This window comes from Marmota monax, unplaced genomic scaffold (assembly GCF_021218885.2).
Source record: "Marmota monax isolate L192 unplaced genomic scaffold, Marmota_monax_Labrador192_F-V1.1 WCK01_AAM20220418_F8-fsc00012, whole genome shotgun sequence".
Lineage (NCBI taxonomy): Eukaryota > Metazoa > Chordata > Mammalia > Rodentia > Sciuridae > Marmota > Marmota monax.
Genome location: NW_026695227.1, coordinates 30522400 through 30537534, shown reverse-complemented (window position 1 = coordinate 30537534; position 15135 = coordinate 30522400). Strand labels below are relative to the sequence as shown.

General features: G+C 35.9%; 1 protein-coding gene and 1 pseudogene across 3 annotated transcripts in view; one reads left to right on the top strand and one right to left on the bottom strand.

Annotated features, from left to right (window-relative positions):
• Window positions 1-15135, bottom strand: part of Spats2 (spermatogenesis associated serine rich 2) — a 108502-nt gene that overhangs the window by 15728 nt on the left and 77639 nt on the right. For all 3 annotated transcript variants that reach the window (XM_046435962.2, XM_046435961.2, XM_058576136.1), the window contains 5 exons: window positions 14345-14453; window positions 12017-12066; window positions 9193-9454; window positions 7672-7851; window positions 3016-3151 (listed from right to left, as the gene is read on the bottom strand). In XM_046435962.2, the coding sequence (XP_046291918.1) occupies window positions 3016-3151; window positions 7672-7851; window positions 9193-9454; window positions 12017-12066; window positions 14345-14453 (737 nt within the window). The remainder of the gene's footprint in view (window positions 1-3015; window positions 3152-7671; window positions 7852-9192; window positions 9455-12016; window positions 12067-14344; window positions 14454-15135) is intronic.
• On the top strand, window positions 12920-13455 carry LOC124087111 (NADH dehydrogenase [ubiquinone] 1 beta subcomplex subunit 3-like; annotated as a pseudogene).

The following is a 15135-nucleotide window of genomic DNA, read 5'->3' as shown; positions in this document are numbered from 1 at the left end:
AGGAAAGTATTCTACCAATGAGCTCATCCCCAGTCCCTAATCTCAGATTTCCTGATGGTCTTTTTCTCTTAATAATTTCTCCTTTCAATAAATATTTTTCATAAAATTGTAACTTTTATAAAAAGGGAAGCTGAGTGTTCACTGTTCTCATTTTTTAGTAACATACTGTATGAGAACCTTCCAAAGTAGTTTGATTATACTGCAACTTCATGTACTACTTCATTTTCTGCCTCCTTAACAGCCTTAAACTGAAGTCAATAACAGCTCTAACAACGTAAAGGAGACAAATTTTATTAATAAGAAAAGTAAAACTTGGGGTCTAGAGATAACTAAGTCACCAATAAGAACAGATCTTATGTTTTATATATTGTAAAGTTTCTGATTTTACCTTCCTCAGCTATGGGTCAGCTTTTATTTGGCATCAAAGTGAAAGGAGTCATCCATATCACTTCTCTTGTGTCCTGTAAGGGGTAAGTAATCTTACTGCTGCAAATCTGTTAGAACTCTTTGCTTTTCTTTCATACTGTAATCAACTTTCTAAGTGACATTAACTCCAAGCTCTGGTTTGGTGCCAAATGGAGTCAGCTCACCTGTCAATTATGGCTTGAAGTAGCAACTACAAGGAACATTGACATAAGGAGTTAAAAAAAAAAAAACAATCAGCCAGAGAGAAGGGCTTCCCATCAGCAGGAAAGAGCAGGTAATCTCTTTCCTCAAGTTAAATTGACCTGGTTGTTACGCTTGCTAATCAATACTAAACACACAGGTCTCAGGTAGGAAACCATTTCATTTGTCATTTACCCAGGTGGCTGGGTTCCAACTCAGCAGGAACTCACAAATCTCTCTCCCGGAACCGTGTTTCCTGGTTCAGGCTTGTTCTGAATGGAATCAGATCCTGTAGCTAAGTAATCAGTAAACTGAACAATCATGTGGTCCACAGGCCTATCAAGGTAAAGTTTTGATGATCTACACTTAGTTCTTTATTTTCCAAATACACCTACAGTATCTGATTCAACAAGAATCCAGTATAACGCACATGGTGCTCCCTTCCAGAAATTCAGAAAGAGGATAAATTAATTACCTAGTAAAATTTCCAGAAGTTAGAGCTTAATTTCAGGAGAATTTTGGAGAACTGGTTGGATTAAGATAAATATAGAGATATAGAACATATCAAGCCAGAAAACTAATACATGGAAGAGGAAAGGTAAATGTTAAGTAAAACAAAAGGGCCAGGTGCAATGGCACATGCCTGTAACCCAGCAACTTGGGAGTCTGAGGTAGGAGGATTCCAAATTCAAGGCCAGCCTGAGCTAACCTCAAAAATAAAATATAAACAACTGCAGATGTAGTTCAGTGGTAAAGTGCCCCTAGATTCAATGCCTAATACTGGGGGGAGGGGGGAGCACAGAAAGACAAATACAAGACATGACACTGAGCTCCTAAATATAAAACCTGAAAGGCAAAACTCAGGGTTCAGGGCTAGGCATGAGTAGACTATTAGACAAATTATCCTAAAAAGTACCTTTAATTTATGATGATTTAACATTTTGGAGGTTGATTTCATCTTCATTTTTCACTCTTTCAATTCCAGGCACCAGAAAGACCAAGGGGACCCCCATTCTTCCTTTCTTGTTTGCTATATGGTACATAGCAACTAGACCAAGTCTATGAACACAGACATGGTTGTGCATGGCCTAAGGAAACAGGCTCTAGACAAGCAGCAAGAAAATGAATGGATAGTTGGGAGAAAGAGTGGGACTTTCTATTCACAAGCACATCCATTCTTGTTTCAGATCTAGGTGGGTGTTTTTCTTCTTCTTCTTCTTCTTCTTTAACCAATAAACAGAATGGACACCTACATTCTTAAATAAGTCCAACAGCTTGTCTTCCCAACTGCTGTCATTTTGATTAATCTGGTCCTAAAGTTTTTTTTATTTAAAAAAAAATCCCTCTTAAATACCCCCAGAAGGGAGCTATGATTTAAATATATACTGTCTAATAGTTAAAACAGCTTTGGTATTCTAGGATTCTAGGAGACGTTAGCATATATTCCCCCCAAGAGAGTCTATAATTAAACATACTTGATTTTGTGAGTGTGAATGTGAGTGTGTGGTGCTGGGGATTGAACCCAGGGCTCATGTATGCCAGGCAAGCTCTACCACTGAGCTATTATTTCCCAGTCCCTATAATCAAATATGTTCAATAAACAGCATAATTCACAACATACATTAGCATTCAAAAGGCAGTAAGAAGGCCAATATAGTAATATTTTTTAAAAAGTATTTTCAAACCTCTTTAACTACCAAACCTGGTTTCCCTGACAGAAAACATATTAAGGTATTATAAGAATGACTATTCTACAGAACATAGTTTGAAAAACACAGAATGAAAAGCAAATCAATGATTAATAATAGGTCATAGAAGAGATTGTTGGGCTAAGGTGCATCATGAAGGATGAAAGGAGGTAAGAAAACAAAGAGCTTTTCTACTTTATAATTTTGTTTGAATATCAGGTCATTTGTTACACTACCAGTTTAAAAGACAGACCTTAAAGCAAGAGTGCATGATTTACTCTCTAATTATTTGTCTCTTTCCAAACAATATTAACTTCAGGCCCATTTCTAGAGCATATTGTGTTCAAAAGGACAAAGCAAAAAGGTAAATATACTATAAGACTTTTATAATCCTCTCCCTACTATGTGGAATAGTCGAGGATTAAAGACCCTAGTAAGTAGCTAACCATTTTTACAAATGATCATTCTTTTATGTCAATTCCCTCTCTCTCTCTTTTAATAGTGCTGAGTACTGGGGATTGAACCCAGGGGAACTCTATTACTGAGCTACATCACCAGTCCTTTTAATTTTTTATTTGGAAACAGGGTCTCACTAAACTGTTGAGGTTGGCCTTGAACTTGTGATTCCCCTGACTCATTCTCCCAAATTGCTGGGATTACAGGCATGTGCCACTCACTGTGCCTGGCCTGTGCTAATAATATAAAATGCAACTTAACTTACCAGCTCTGCAATTCAGCAAAAGCTTGTTTCATTTTCTTAATGGAAGCATCCATTTCTTCTTTAACTACAACTCGATACCGTGCAAGAGATACTGTGCAGCGCTGGAGGTCTTTTACAGATTTTTCAATATTGGAACCTGAGGGAAAAAACCCAAAGAATATTTTTAAAAAGAACATAAGTTAATTTAAAAGTTGAATCTGAGCACCTAAGGCAAATGTCATAGAGAAGAATAATGTTTCCTAAATGATCACCCTCCCAACAACACAGAATAATACAGAAGATAGAATGATATTTCATAATTTTTGAAAAAATAAGTATTCTGGTCAAGATAAAGTAATAAGAACTGGATTTATCCTCCAATCCTAAAAAGTTAACATTCACAAACAGACACAATATATGAAACAGTGGTTTTCAGACAATGAAAAACAGGTAGTGCTTTCTCCCTGAAAAAGTAGAGATGAATTAAGTAGGGACTATGGTGCCCCGATATACCAACTTGAGAATTCCTAGGTTACAGTGCAGTGAACAGAAATCCTAAACACACTGGAATTGAGAGGACAATTCTGAATTGAGAATTTAGGGAAGCCAAGGTGGCTAGAATTCTTAGGATACAGTCCTGGAGAGATCCACACAAAATTCAGAGAGCTGAACAGTGATCTACAGAGAACTCTGAATATTAATCAGTGCATAGGTGTGAGGAAATTACCAAGACAAGGAAGACGACCACTGCAAAGAAGCAGGCAGATAATTCCCTGAACTCATCCAGGCCAGGAATGGTTTGTGTCACACTAGCCAGAGTGAAAAAAAATCTCACAGTTTATAGGGGACCAGGTAGAATACTTAGAAGGGTATTGCCCCAGTAATGAAGCAAAATTAGCTGTAAACTAGAAGCTGCTGCTCTAAGTCCATCCCATCTAACAAAATTTAAAAGCAAGCCTCAAACTGTTTTTCACAAAACTGAGTCCCTTAACAAATCACAAGGATGTGTGGTGGTATATATCTCTAATCCCAGCACTTTGGGAGGCTGAAGCAGGAGGATCACAAAATTCAAAACCAGCCTCAGCAACTTAGTGAGGCCCTATCTCAAACATTAAATAAAAAAACAGAAAGGGCTGGGGATGTAGCTTAGTGGCAAAGTGCCCCTGGGTTCAATCCCCAGTACCAAAATTAATAAAGCAGAATATGCAATAACTGGCATCTGATAAAAATGATCAGTTATATAAATAAGACATAAAATAGAAAAACACAAACACAAGAAAAAAGAAGTATAGAAAAATATGGCCCATAATGAAAAGAAAAATAAAACAGAAGATAGAATAATACAGAAGTTAGAATGAGGTAGAAAAGAACATCAAACAGCTTTTAAAATCTTTTATAATCTAATACCATACATTCAAGAAGGTAGAGGACAGCATAGCATAATAATCAGCGATACAAAAGTTTTTATTTGGTTTTGCTAAATTGCCCAGGCTGGCCTTAAACTTGGGATCCTCCTGCCTCAGTCTCCTGAGTAGCTAGAATTACAGGCATGTGCCATTGTGGCTGACTTATTTATTTTGAGACAGGGTTTCACAAGTTGCCAAGGTTGGCCTTGAACTTGCAATCCTCCTACCTCAGCCTCCCAAGTAGTTGGGATTACAAGAGTATACCACAGCACCAGACTAGAAGATATAATTTTACAAGACCTCAAGTGAACTTCTGCAGACCAAAAACATAAACAAAAACAAAACAAATTCTGGGATGAAAAACAAGACTATATTAACAGCAAACTAGAACTACTCAAAACAAAACAAAACTTAGGGAGAAAAGAAAAAAGCAACCTATTAAGTAAGTACCAAATTTTCAAAACTTCTCAAATGACAGGATTAATAGAAAAATTTACCATATGAAAATTACAAAATTTAAAAAGTTCTCTTTCTATAGTATAGTTTGAAGCATTACATGTGGGTGTTATGGATTAGATCTGCAATGTCCCCTGAAGGCTCTTGAATTGAAAATTTGGTCCTAAACTATGCTCAGCAGCAATGCTCAGAGGTGGGGCCTTGGGGGAAGTGATTATACCATCTGGGTTCTAATCGCATTAATGCATCAATCCATTGATAGAGTCACAGCTGAATGGACTACTGGAATGATGTGAAAACTCAGGAGGTGGAACCTAGTTAGTCATTTTGGGGGACCCTTGGGGACTATCTTTTATCCCCAAGCCCCTGTTTCTGGGCCACCATGAGATAGCGTATTTGCTCTACCACACTCTTTCTGCCATGATGCTCTGCCTCACCAAAGGCCCATAGCAATGGATCCAGCTAATTATAGAATGAAACCATGAGCAAAAATAAATCTTTCCTCCTCTAAGTTGATTTTCTCAGGTATTTTGTCACAGTGACAAAAATCTGACTAACATAGTGGGCAAGCCCAACTTTGTAGAAAAAGATAAAATATATTTATTTACCTAACATATTTCAGATAGTTTCCAAGAATCCTATTAACCTTTCTATCTGCTGATGTCAAAGTTATACATATAGCTCATTAAAAGAATCATGGGTCTAAGAAGATTATAATTGTGACAAGACACACATTTGTAACTTCTAAATTAATTTTTAGAGTCTTGTGTTGCTTAGGCGGGCCCTAAATGCCTAGGTTCAAGTGATCCTCCTGCCTCAGCTTCCTGAGTAGATGGGACTAGGGCTCCCACTATCTTGCCCAACTTAAATTTCTAGATTTAAATTCTTCCTCATTTCATCTTTATTTCTTTTATTTTTTATGTATGTACATATCTATATTGTATGGATTTTTTTTTTTTTTTGGAACAAAGGAATTAACACAGGAGCACTTAACCACTGAGTCACATCCCTAGCCCTTACTATTTTTTAAGACAGGGTCTGGCTAAGTTGCTTAAGGGCCTTGCTAAATTGCTGAGGCTGGCTTTTTGAATTTGAGATCATCTTCCTCAGCTTCATAAATCACTGGGATTACAGGCATTCACTACTATGCCCAGTCAACTTGATTTCTTTTAGAATCTACCTAAAAGTTTTTATGCCCTATGCCTATAAACCTTTTTATTTTTGCTTAACTGGATATTCTCAGACTTCTTGTTCTGCAGAAAGTTGAGGGGTACTACAAAGATGAAAAAGGAGAGTATTACTAAGTAAAATTTAGCTCATGTGGAATAAATGACTCAATAGGAGCTACAAGTTACAAGTGTCCTTTATATTTGTTTCATATGTTCACTGGAGTGAACTATCCTGCTTAGATGTATGAAACTCAGAAGGGCTATTATCTCTCTTCTTTAAAAATTACTGGCTGTTTGTTTAATTATTTTTTAAGTTTTTAAAAATTTTTTATTTATATATGACAGTGGAATGCATTACAATTCTTATTACACACATAGAGCACAATTTTTCATATCTCTGGTTGTATATACAATATATTCACATCAATTCGTGTCTTCATACCTGTACTTTGAATAATAATGATCACCACATTCCACCATCATTAATAACCCAATGCCCCCTCCCTTACCCTTCCACCCTCTGCCCTATCTAGAGTTTTTTCTATTCCTCCCATGCTCCCTCTCCCTATCTCAGTATGAATCAGCCTTCTTATATCAAAGAAAACATTCGGCATTTGGTTTTTGGGGATTGGCTAACTTCACTTAGCATTATCTTCTCTAACTATCCATTTACTTGCAAATGCCATGATTTTATTCTCTTTTATTGCTAAGTAATATTCCATTGTGTATATATGCCACATTTTTTAATCCATTCATCTATTGAAGGGCACCTAGGTTTGTTCCACAGTTTAGCTATTGTGAATCATGCTGCTATTAACATTGATATGGCTGTGTCCCTGTAGTATGCTGTTTTTAAGTCCTTTGGGTATAGACCAAGGAGAGGGATAGCTGGGTCAAATGGTGATTGTTTATTTAAATTATTATTATTATTATTAAAGCAAAGAGCTATGACCAACTAATTCATGCTAAGTACTTCAGAGATAATAATCTTGTTAAAAGCCAGAGTCTGTCAGGTATCAGTAAGAACATGAAGTTGTGAAAATATTTCTTTGAAATGTCATGTCAGAGATAGAAGAGATTTTTTTTTTACTTGTTAAGTCAACTAGGAGATAAAATGAAAAAAAAGTGCACAAAAACACTGCAGTAAAGCAAAGAAAGGAAACAGGTTAATGTTAGCTAAGTCATTCTGGCAGTAGAGTTTGGCTGTAATTCACAAAAAGGATTCTGTTATTTGAACAACCGTATACAGTATCTGAACTACTTTCAGACACTATGTACGTGGAGGTAGGAAGAGTTGGGTAATTAGAGCCTGAAAAATAGAAAAAGTATTACCGGATGTCCAACCCACTACCTTTTTTTTTTTTTTTTTTTCAATACTGAGAATCGAACCTATGATCTTGCACATCCTAGGCAAGTGCTCTACTACTGAGCTGTGTAGCATCCCCAGTCCTTTTTCAAAATTTTATTTTAAAACAGGTCTCCCTAAGTTGCTCAGGCTGGGCTCAAACTTCTGATCCTCCTGCCTCAGCCTCCCAAATAGTTAAGACTGATGCACTTCTGAAACTTTACCTATGGGAACAAAGGTAATTTGCTCTCTTTAGCCAAAAACAGATGTTTCACTTCTCACAAGTGAACCTTTGATTTACCAAGCTTTTTATTGGTGGAGGAGAGTGGAACGTCCTCCATTCCCAGACTGGAAAACTGAGGTCCTTTGGTGGATCTTGAGAGAGATTTGGTAGCATTCTTGGAATGTTGGGCATTCTGAATAGGGTGTACAGCCGAAGACCTGGGCTCAAAGTCAGAGACACCATTCTCCAGTACAGATCCTATCCAAGAAAGAGAGCACAATGTACAGGTACATCAATCAACCAGTCTTAAATACACAAAGAAAACAGGTAAAAAATGTTTTAGGCAAAACCATACCTCTTTCAAAATCTATGAACAAATCAACTGACAAAATAGAACAAAGATGAGTGTGGCTATCAGTAGCTTCTGGCTTAGTCCTAAGAGATACCCTACATGAAAAAAAGAAGCTATAGCCAATCCATTTAGACAGGGAGTGTGTGCCTTATGGCTTCCTAGCTTCCTTGTAGTTTTGGCACTAGCAAATGGAGAGATAGTATCTCCAACTTCTACTAGCTTCTGAAAGTTGCACTATAGGGGGGAAAAAGTTTTACATTGTTTCAGGGAAAGAATTTAAAAGCTTTAGAAAATAGAGAAAGGGTGGAAATAAGAAATGAGAAGAAAACTAGCTCAGAAAAAAAAAATGGAAGTCATTGGCTATCTTTGGTTTGTTTCAGGTCAATGTAGGTACGATATTTTTTCTCTAGGTGTGTGTGTGTTAATCAATAAAAGAACATTTAAAAGCACAGCATAATTCTTTTTTGTTTTTGTTTTTTTTATTTTGAGACAGGGTTGTTGCTGAAGCTGACCCTCAAATTTTGTGATCCTCTTGTCTGAGCCTCCTAAGTCATTGTGATTATAAGCCTGTGCCACTGCGCCTGTCTAGTACAGTGTAATTTTTATACTGACATTACATTATAAAGCTAGGAGCAGCAAGGTAGGGGGAATTGGATTAACAAATAAGTAATTTTTAAGAGAAAGATTCCCAGTATCTTTCCAGCTCTCAACAAAATGGTTAACAAAGAAATGTACAAGATAAGTGCATTTACCATCTATCACTAATCTTTACTAAAAAATAAATGTGGGCCTATAAAAACCAAGTCTAGTTTTCATGAAAGCTAGGATGATCATTAATATTATATATTCCTTACTGTGTTGTGTCTTAGAATAACATCACCATAATCATCATCTCATCCTCATTTTCCTTAAAGTCTACAATTTTTAAAAAGATTTTAAAGTCAACTTCTGCTGTCTCTATGAAAAATCCTATATTTTGGATAAACTCAAACAAAACATTTCAAAGGTACTCCTTTGCTATTAGAAAATTTTATAAGATTGATTCAGAACAGAGTTAAAATATGAGAAAGGTAACAAAATTTTATGTTTCTAGGCCTTTGATAATGACAAAATGTGACCTCCACACAAAAGATAACAAAAACTAAAAAGCAAAAGACCTATCAGATTTAATGATTGCTTTCTCAACCAGGAGGTTCCTATATTTTTTAACTGAACGCAACTTTTCAAAAAAACGTTAATAAACTCACCTGTTCTATCCAGCGTATCTGGCGAGCCAGACTCTGGATCTTCTAGTTCTCTGGCATCTACTGAAAGTGTCTCCAAACCTTCACTGAGTGAGTCCACAGACAATGCATCATTGATGGCACCATTGACATGGTAACCATTAATGCCACCTTTTCCTGAGGAAGGCACAGACTGCTCCTCTTGAATGGAAACCAATTTACTGGAATCTGGGATACTGTTACTTGCTTCTGCTGTAGGTTTTGGTTTGCTTTTCTTCTTTTTGTTCTAAGGTTATTGAAGATTTGAAAAACAGAAAAGAAAAGGCAGAGCCCCACCACCACCAGTACAATCCAAAAAGGTAAGAAACTCTATCTACCTAAAGGCAACCAATGTTACCAATTTTTTCCTATGTTCTTCCAGAACAAATTTTTGAATATGTTGAATCACCACATAAAATATTTTTTTCCTATGAAAAATCCTATATTTTGGATAAACTCAAACAAAACATTTCTTTACGGCAAAACCTACCTTAAGCAAAAGAAAAAGATAAATTACAAAGTGTGGAAAAAACATGTCTGACTTATACTCAAAGAGTTAAATAAATACAGAGCTCTAACAAAAAGCAAAAACAAAATAATAACCCAATAGAAAAAAAAATGGCATAAGCTATAAACATACTAAATGAAGCATAGCCTTAGTTTAAATAATATAAACTAAAACTATATACTGTAAAATAATTTTTTATCTGTTAGATTAGCAAAGGTCAAAAAATATGATAACACTGTAGGGTTGAATGTATAGAGAAGCAATCACTTTTATATATTATTACTGGGAGCATCAATCTAATAATACTTGTCCAACTTACAAATGTACATATCTTTTGGCCAGCAATTCTACCTCTAGGAATTTATAGGTGAGACTAACATGTACAAAATTACATAGACACACCAGGTTATTTACTGCAGAACTGTTAATGATAGCTACTAAATTAATAGTTAATTATTACCTTGTTAAAGGACTGGAAACAACCCAAATGTTGGTCTAAAAGGGACTAGTTAAATAAATTATGATACATCCAAATAGCAGGATGACTATATATCCACAAAAAACAACAAAAAAGTTCATTATTGAGACATGGAGTAAATTCCAAGATCTATTACATGAGAAAAAGGAACAAAGAGGAGAATACATGTTCATATCTGTTTATATGCATAAAAATATACTGGAAGATACATAAGAAATTGATAATACTGTTTGCCTCTGGGGTAGAAAACCAAATGGCTGGAGAACAGGGATGTGATAAAGTTAGTTATGTGCATTAACTTTTGTACATTTGAATTTTTAGCTGACTATATTACCTATGAAAACAGTAAAATTTAAACAAATAAGTCCTTTACTTTTGTTTTGTCAAACCACAGCTCTGCTGACAAAACTTAAAATTCCTAAGGCTAGATGGATATAACTGAATCAATTTTCCCCCAAGTTTTTTTGGTGGTCCTCTCTGGCAGGAGCACACCTGAACTCAAGATACAATTTTCTTCTCTGCATAGCTCTCGTCTTGCTCTTAAATATTTTCTCCCATGTAAATTAGCTAAGTTTTCATATTACTGTTCCATGTAAAAAATAACTATATAACCCTGGGCCAATAAATTAAGATACTAGTGTTTTTCAGAATACTCATAACTATTCTAGGTTGGGTGAAAGCAATGGGAAGAAGTTAAACGAATATGCAAAGCTATAGGCATGAAAAGCTTCAGGACAGTCTGTAATAATATTAGGTACCTCTGGAAAAATTCTTAAGGATCACTGAGACCAGCCTGATTTGGTCAAGACCTGATAGAACTCCTAATGAAGTGATTTAGAGTCATCACAGTTGCATTTCAAAACTCCAGCATTAACCTAATATAAGAAAAGAACACCCTAAACAGATTTCATAGAGATTAAAATCCATACTTCAGGCATTTCTTTTTTAAAAAATATTTTTTAGTTGTAGTTGGACACAGTACCTTTATTTTTTTTTTATTGTTATGTGGTGCTGAGGATCGAACCCAGCGCCTCGCAAGTGCTAGGCGAGTGCTCTACCGCTAAGCCACAACCCCAGCCTCTCAAGCATTTCTGAAAGGCACTAGATTGAAGGTACAGAGTTATGGGAAAGATTTTGAGAACAGCTGGTATTCCTTGGAGAAGCACTTTGATTTTAAGGATAAGGAGAAGGGATCAAGAACTACTAGGTTAGGCATTATATTAAATACTTGTATGTATTAGTATTGCTTTCCCTACTTTAGAGATGAGCAAACTAAGGCACACAAAGATTACAATATTCCTAGATCACAAAGCCAGGATAGAATGGAACAGGATAAAAATCCAGTGCTGAATGACCCCATATCCCAAGTGCCTTCTAATTCTCTAAATTGCAACATCAGACCCCTTTGAAAAGTACCCAACAGCTATGGTAGTAAGAGTCTTCTATAGACTTAAAGTTAGTTCATTAATATTAGGGATTAAAACTCAACTATTTTAGCTGATCTATGATATGTACAGTTGAAAACCAGAACACTTTCTCTGGAGGAGTTCTGCTTCCTCCATATGCTCTCCTGCTTTACTCCCTGTCTAGTATCCTCTTGGCAAGTGCACTATGGCAAAGGCACTGTTTCTTACCTTCATTTATAGGGAGGGAACTGGGGTACTCTGTGAGACACAGTTGTATCTCAATATCAAAGATTTTTTTCAACCAGCTAAACTGAAGATATTTATGTAAACCTTTTCTTTCAAATATCTGCAGAGATTAAATTTTTAAAAATAATATAAACATCAATATCATGCTCTTAAAATTTAATTCATTTTTACCTTTTTCTTGCCTGTTACTGTCCATTCTTTGAGTACTTCACTGGCACTACCTGTAAAAGAAACCAATTAGAGATTTTCTCTCCACATACACAGTTAATCAAGAATTAATGTCCCTATATTTTATAATTACTGGAGAATTTCCAAAGTGCCTAATAATAAGAGTTAAGGATTAAATCTCTAAAGTAATATAATATGAGATCATGTCATGCTTCCCTTTTGGAATACCTGCCTATTTGGATATCCTTTTACATGTAATTAAATTTCCCCAGTGAGTTCTTCCAAGAAGAGACTAATGCAGCCTGGCCATTTTGAAGATGCTTTTTTTCCTCCCCTCAGTACTGGGGATTGAATTCAGGGCCTCCCACATGCTAGGCAAGCACTCCATATCCGGCTTTTTATTTATTTTATTTTGAGACAGGGTTTCACTAAATTGCCAAGGTTGGCCTTGAACTTTCAATTCTCCTGCCACAAGCTCCCAAGTAGCTGGGATTTCAAGCGTGTACCAACATTCTTCTGATGAAGAATCTTTTTTCATGGTTGACTACTGAGTGTTATGAGAAGTCAAACTGCTGTCAGAAAAAGTTATGTGTGATCTTGTGTATTCAAAACCATTAATACAGCATTTGAAAAGAGTCACCTAAAGAAAGACATGGCTGGGCTGGGGACATAGCTCAGATGGTAGAGGCATGGGAGCAGAAGGGAGGGGGCATGGGGTTGGAAATGATGGTGGAATGTGATGGATATCATTATCCAAAGTACATGTATGAAGACATGAATTGGTATGAATATACTTTGTATGCATATATATGAAAAATTGTGCTCTATATGTATAATATGAATTGTATGTATTCTGCAGTCATATATAAAAAAATTAATAAAATTAAATTAAAAAGACAGACAGACATGGCTCCTGAACATGAACATGAACATGGTCATGGAAAACTGGAACTTCCAGTTTATAAAACAATGGAAGATAGAAGGGACACCGTTAGAAACTGGAAAAGCTGGCTGCAAAAGGGCTCAGGGATCCATGGGGCTGCAAAGAAGTTTGGTGATACATGGGTGGCTTTGCACACCCTTTCCTTTGTTGGTGCATAAGTAAAAGGATTCATATGGGAATTTGCTGCTTTTATGGTAGCCAAAGGGGCTAAATATTATCTGGAGTCTCAGAATGAACATAGAAGCATTATTGAAGATAGCATATGGAAATACCTTAGTGACTTCTTAATTCTCTTATAAAAATAAGATTTCTTCATTGTATTGTACTTGTCTATGTATTTGTCCCTTAAAGAACACTAGTAAGGTTTAATAAAGTAAGAAAAAAAAAATAAGAATCTTTTATCTATACCTCAGTCTGTATACAAAGATGAACTGGTCTTAGCCCAAGTGTGCCATCCCCTCCTCTCAGGTTACACATTACCTTGGCTACTTTGTTTGAAAGAGACTTGCACACCACACCAGACCCAAATGCTAACATTAACATTTAGCATGAAAAGAAAAGAAAAACCTTTCAGTATATGAACCTATTTATTTATACACTTGTAAATTCAGGAAAATAATAATAATTTTATTATTAAAATTTCTAATAAACCTAACCTGATATACAAGGATGAAACAGGTTCAAGTAAAGTTCTTCTCAAATAAATTAAGTGGAAAGAAGTTTGTGAAACACTCCTCAACTCTGAATCTGAAGGCTCCACCACACTTGCCATTCATTCTTCTGTTAGATAAGGATATTCAACCCACCCAATTGAGTTACTTGTGCCAAACTAAATGATAATAGAGCTTCCAAGAATGCCAAGTCCTGGAATTTGCCATATGTTGCTGGGCCACTGAATTACTCCATTGTTAGGAAGAGCCTCTTAAATTCTTTGTTTCTTTTTTTCCTTTGCAGTACTGAGGACAGAAGCCAGAACCCAGAGCGTCGTGTATGCTAGGCAAGCACTCTACCACTGAGCCATATCCCCACCTGAATATCTTAAATTCTAATTTCACCTAACTTTAATCAAGTTCCTTATAGCAATCACCATGATGTGAGACTAAGTTTTTAGAAACCAGTGATGTGGTTTCTCAAAGTGGAGAATATCTGTATAGAATAATGGAGTTTTCTTACTTTATCTTTTATTCTAGATATCTTGTAGCTTATGTATAAATTATTTCTAGGGATGAAAAAGGCATCTTACATTAACAAAATGTGATGGTATGTTATGTTATCATGGGGTCTGCTATAGCATCTATGAAACTATAAATTGCTGTGTTCCAAAAGTCTGAAGTAACTTCTACTGAACAAATACAAACTAATAAGAAAAAAAATTGGGCTAGAATTACCTTCCATGAATGCTTGTACGGTTTTGTCCACACAATTATCAAAGTGCTGCAAAACCAGGATGATTTCATTGTTGCTCTTATTGGGAACTATTGCACGCACTGCATTTATCTAGAAAAGAAGACAGAGTCATTTAATTCTGACATGAGTAGGTCACTATGAAACTGACACATATTATAGAGAATAACAGTGACATTTCGTTTTTAACAATATTATCACTCTTTAGTGTCAGTGGAAATACATGCAACCATCTCACTGTGAATAATAAATACATGATGACAATAGCACATGAAAAATTAATATCAAAACTTAGAAAGGTATAACATTGCTGGGAGCAGTGGCACATGCCTATAATTCCATCAACTGAGGAAGTCAAGGCAGGAAGATCACAAGTTCAAGGTCAGCCTGGGCAACACAGAGAGACCTTATCTCAAAATAAAAAATAAGGGGCTGGAAAAAAAAAAAAGAAAAAAAAATTTGGAGCTAAAAAAAAAGGGGGGGGCTGGGGTTGTGGCTCAGTGGTAGAGTGCTTGCCTAGCATATGTGAGGTACTGGGTTCAATTCTCAGCACCATAAACAAACAAACAAAGGTCCCTCAATAACTAATAAAAATATTTTTTAAAAAATAAAAATGGCTGGGGATGTACCTGAGTGGTAAAGTACCCCTGGATCCAATCCCCAGTACCTGTCCCTCCCTCCAAAGCAGAACTATATTTTGGTAGTACTGGTGAGCAAACCTAAGACCTCCCTCCACCATTTATGTACAATTATAATGCATCAAAAAAGTGGGGAA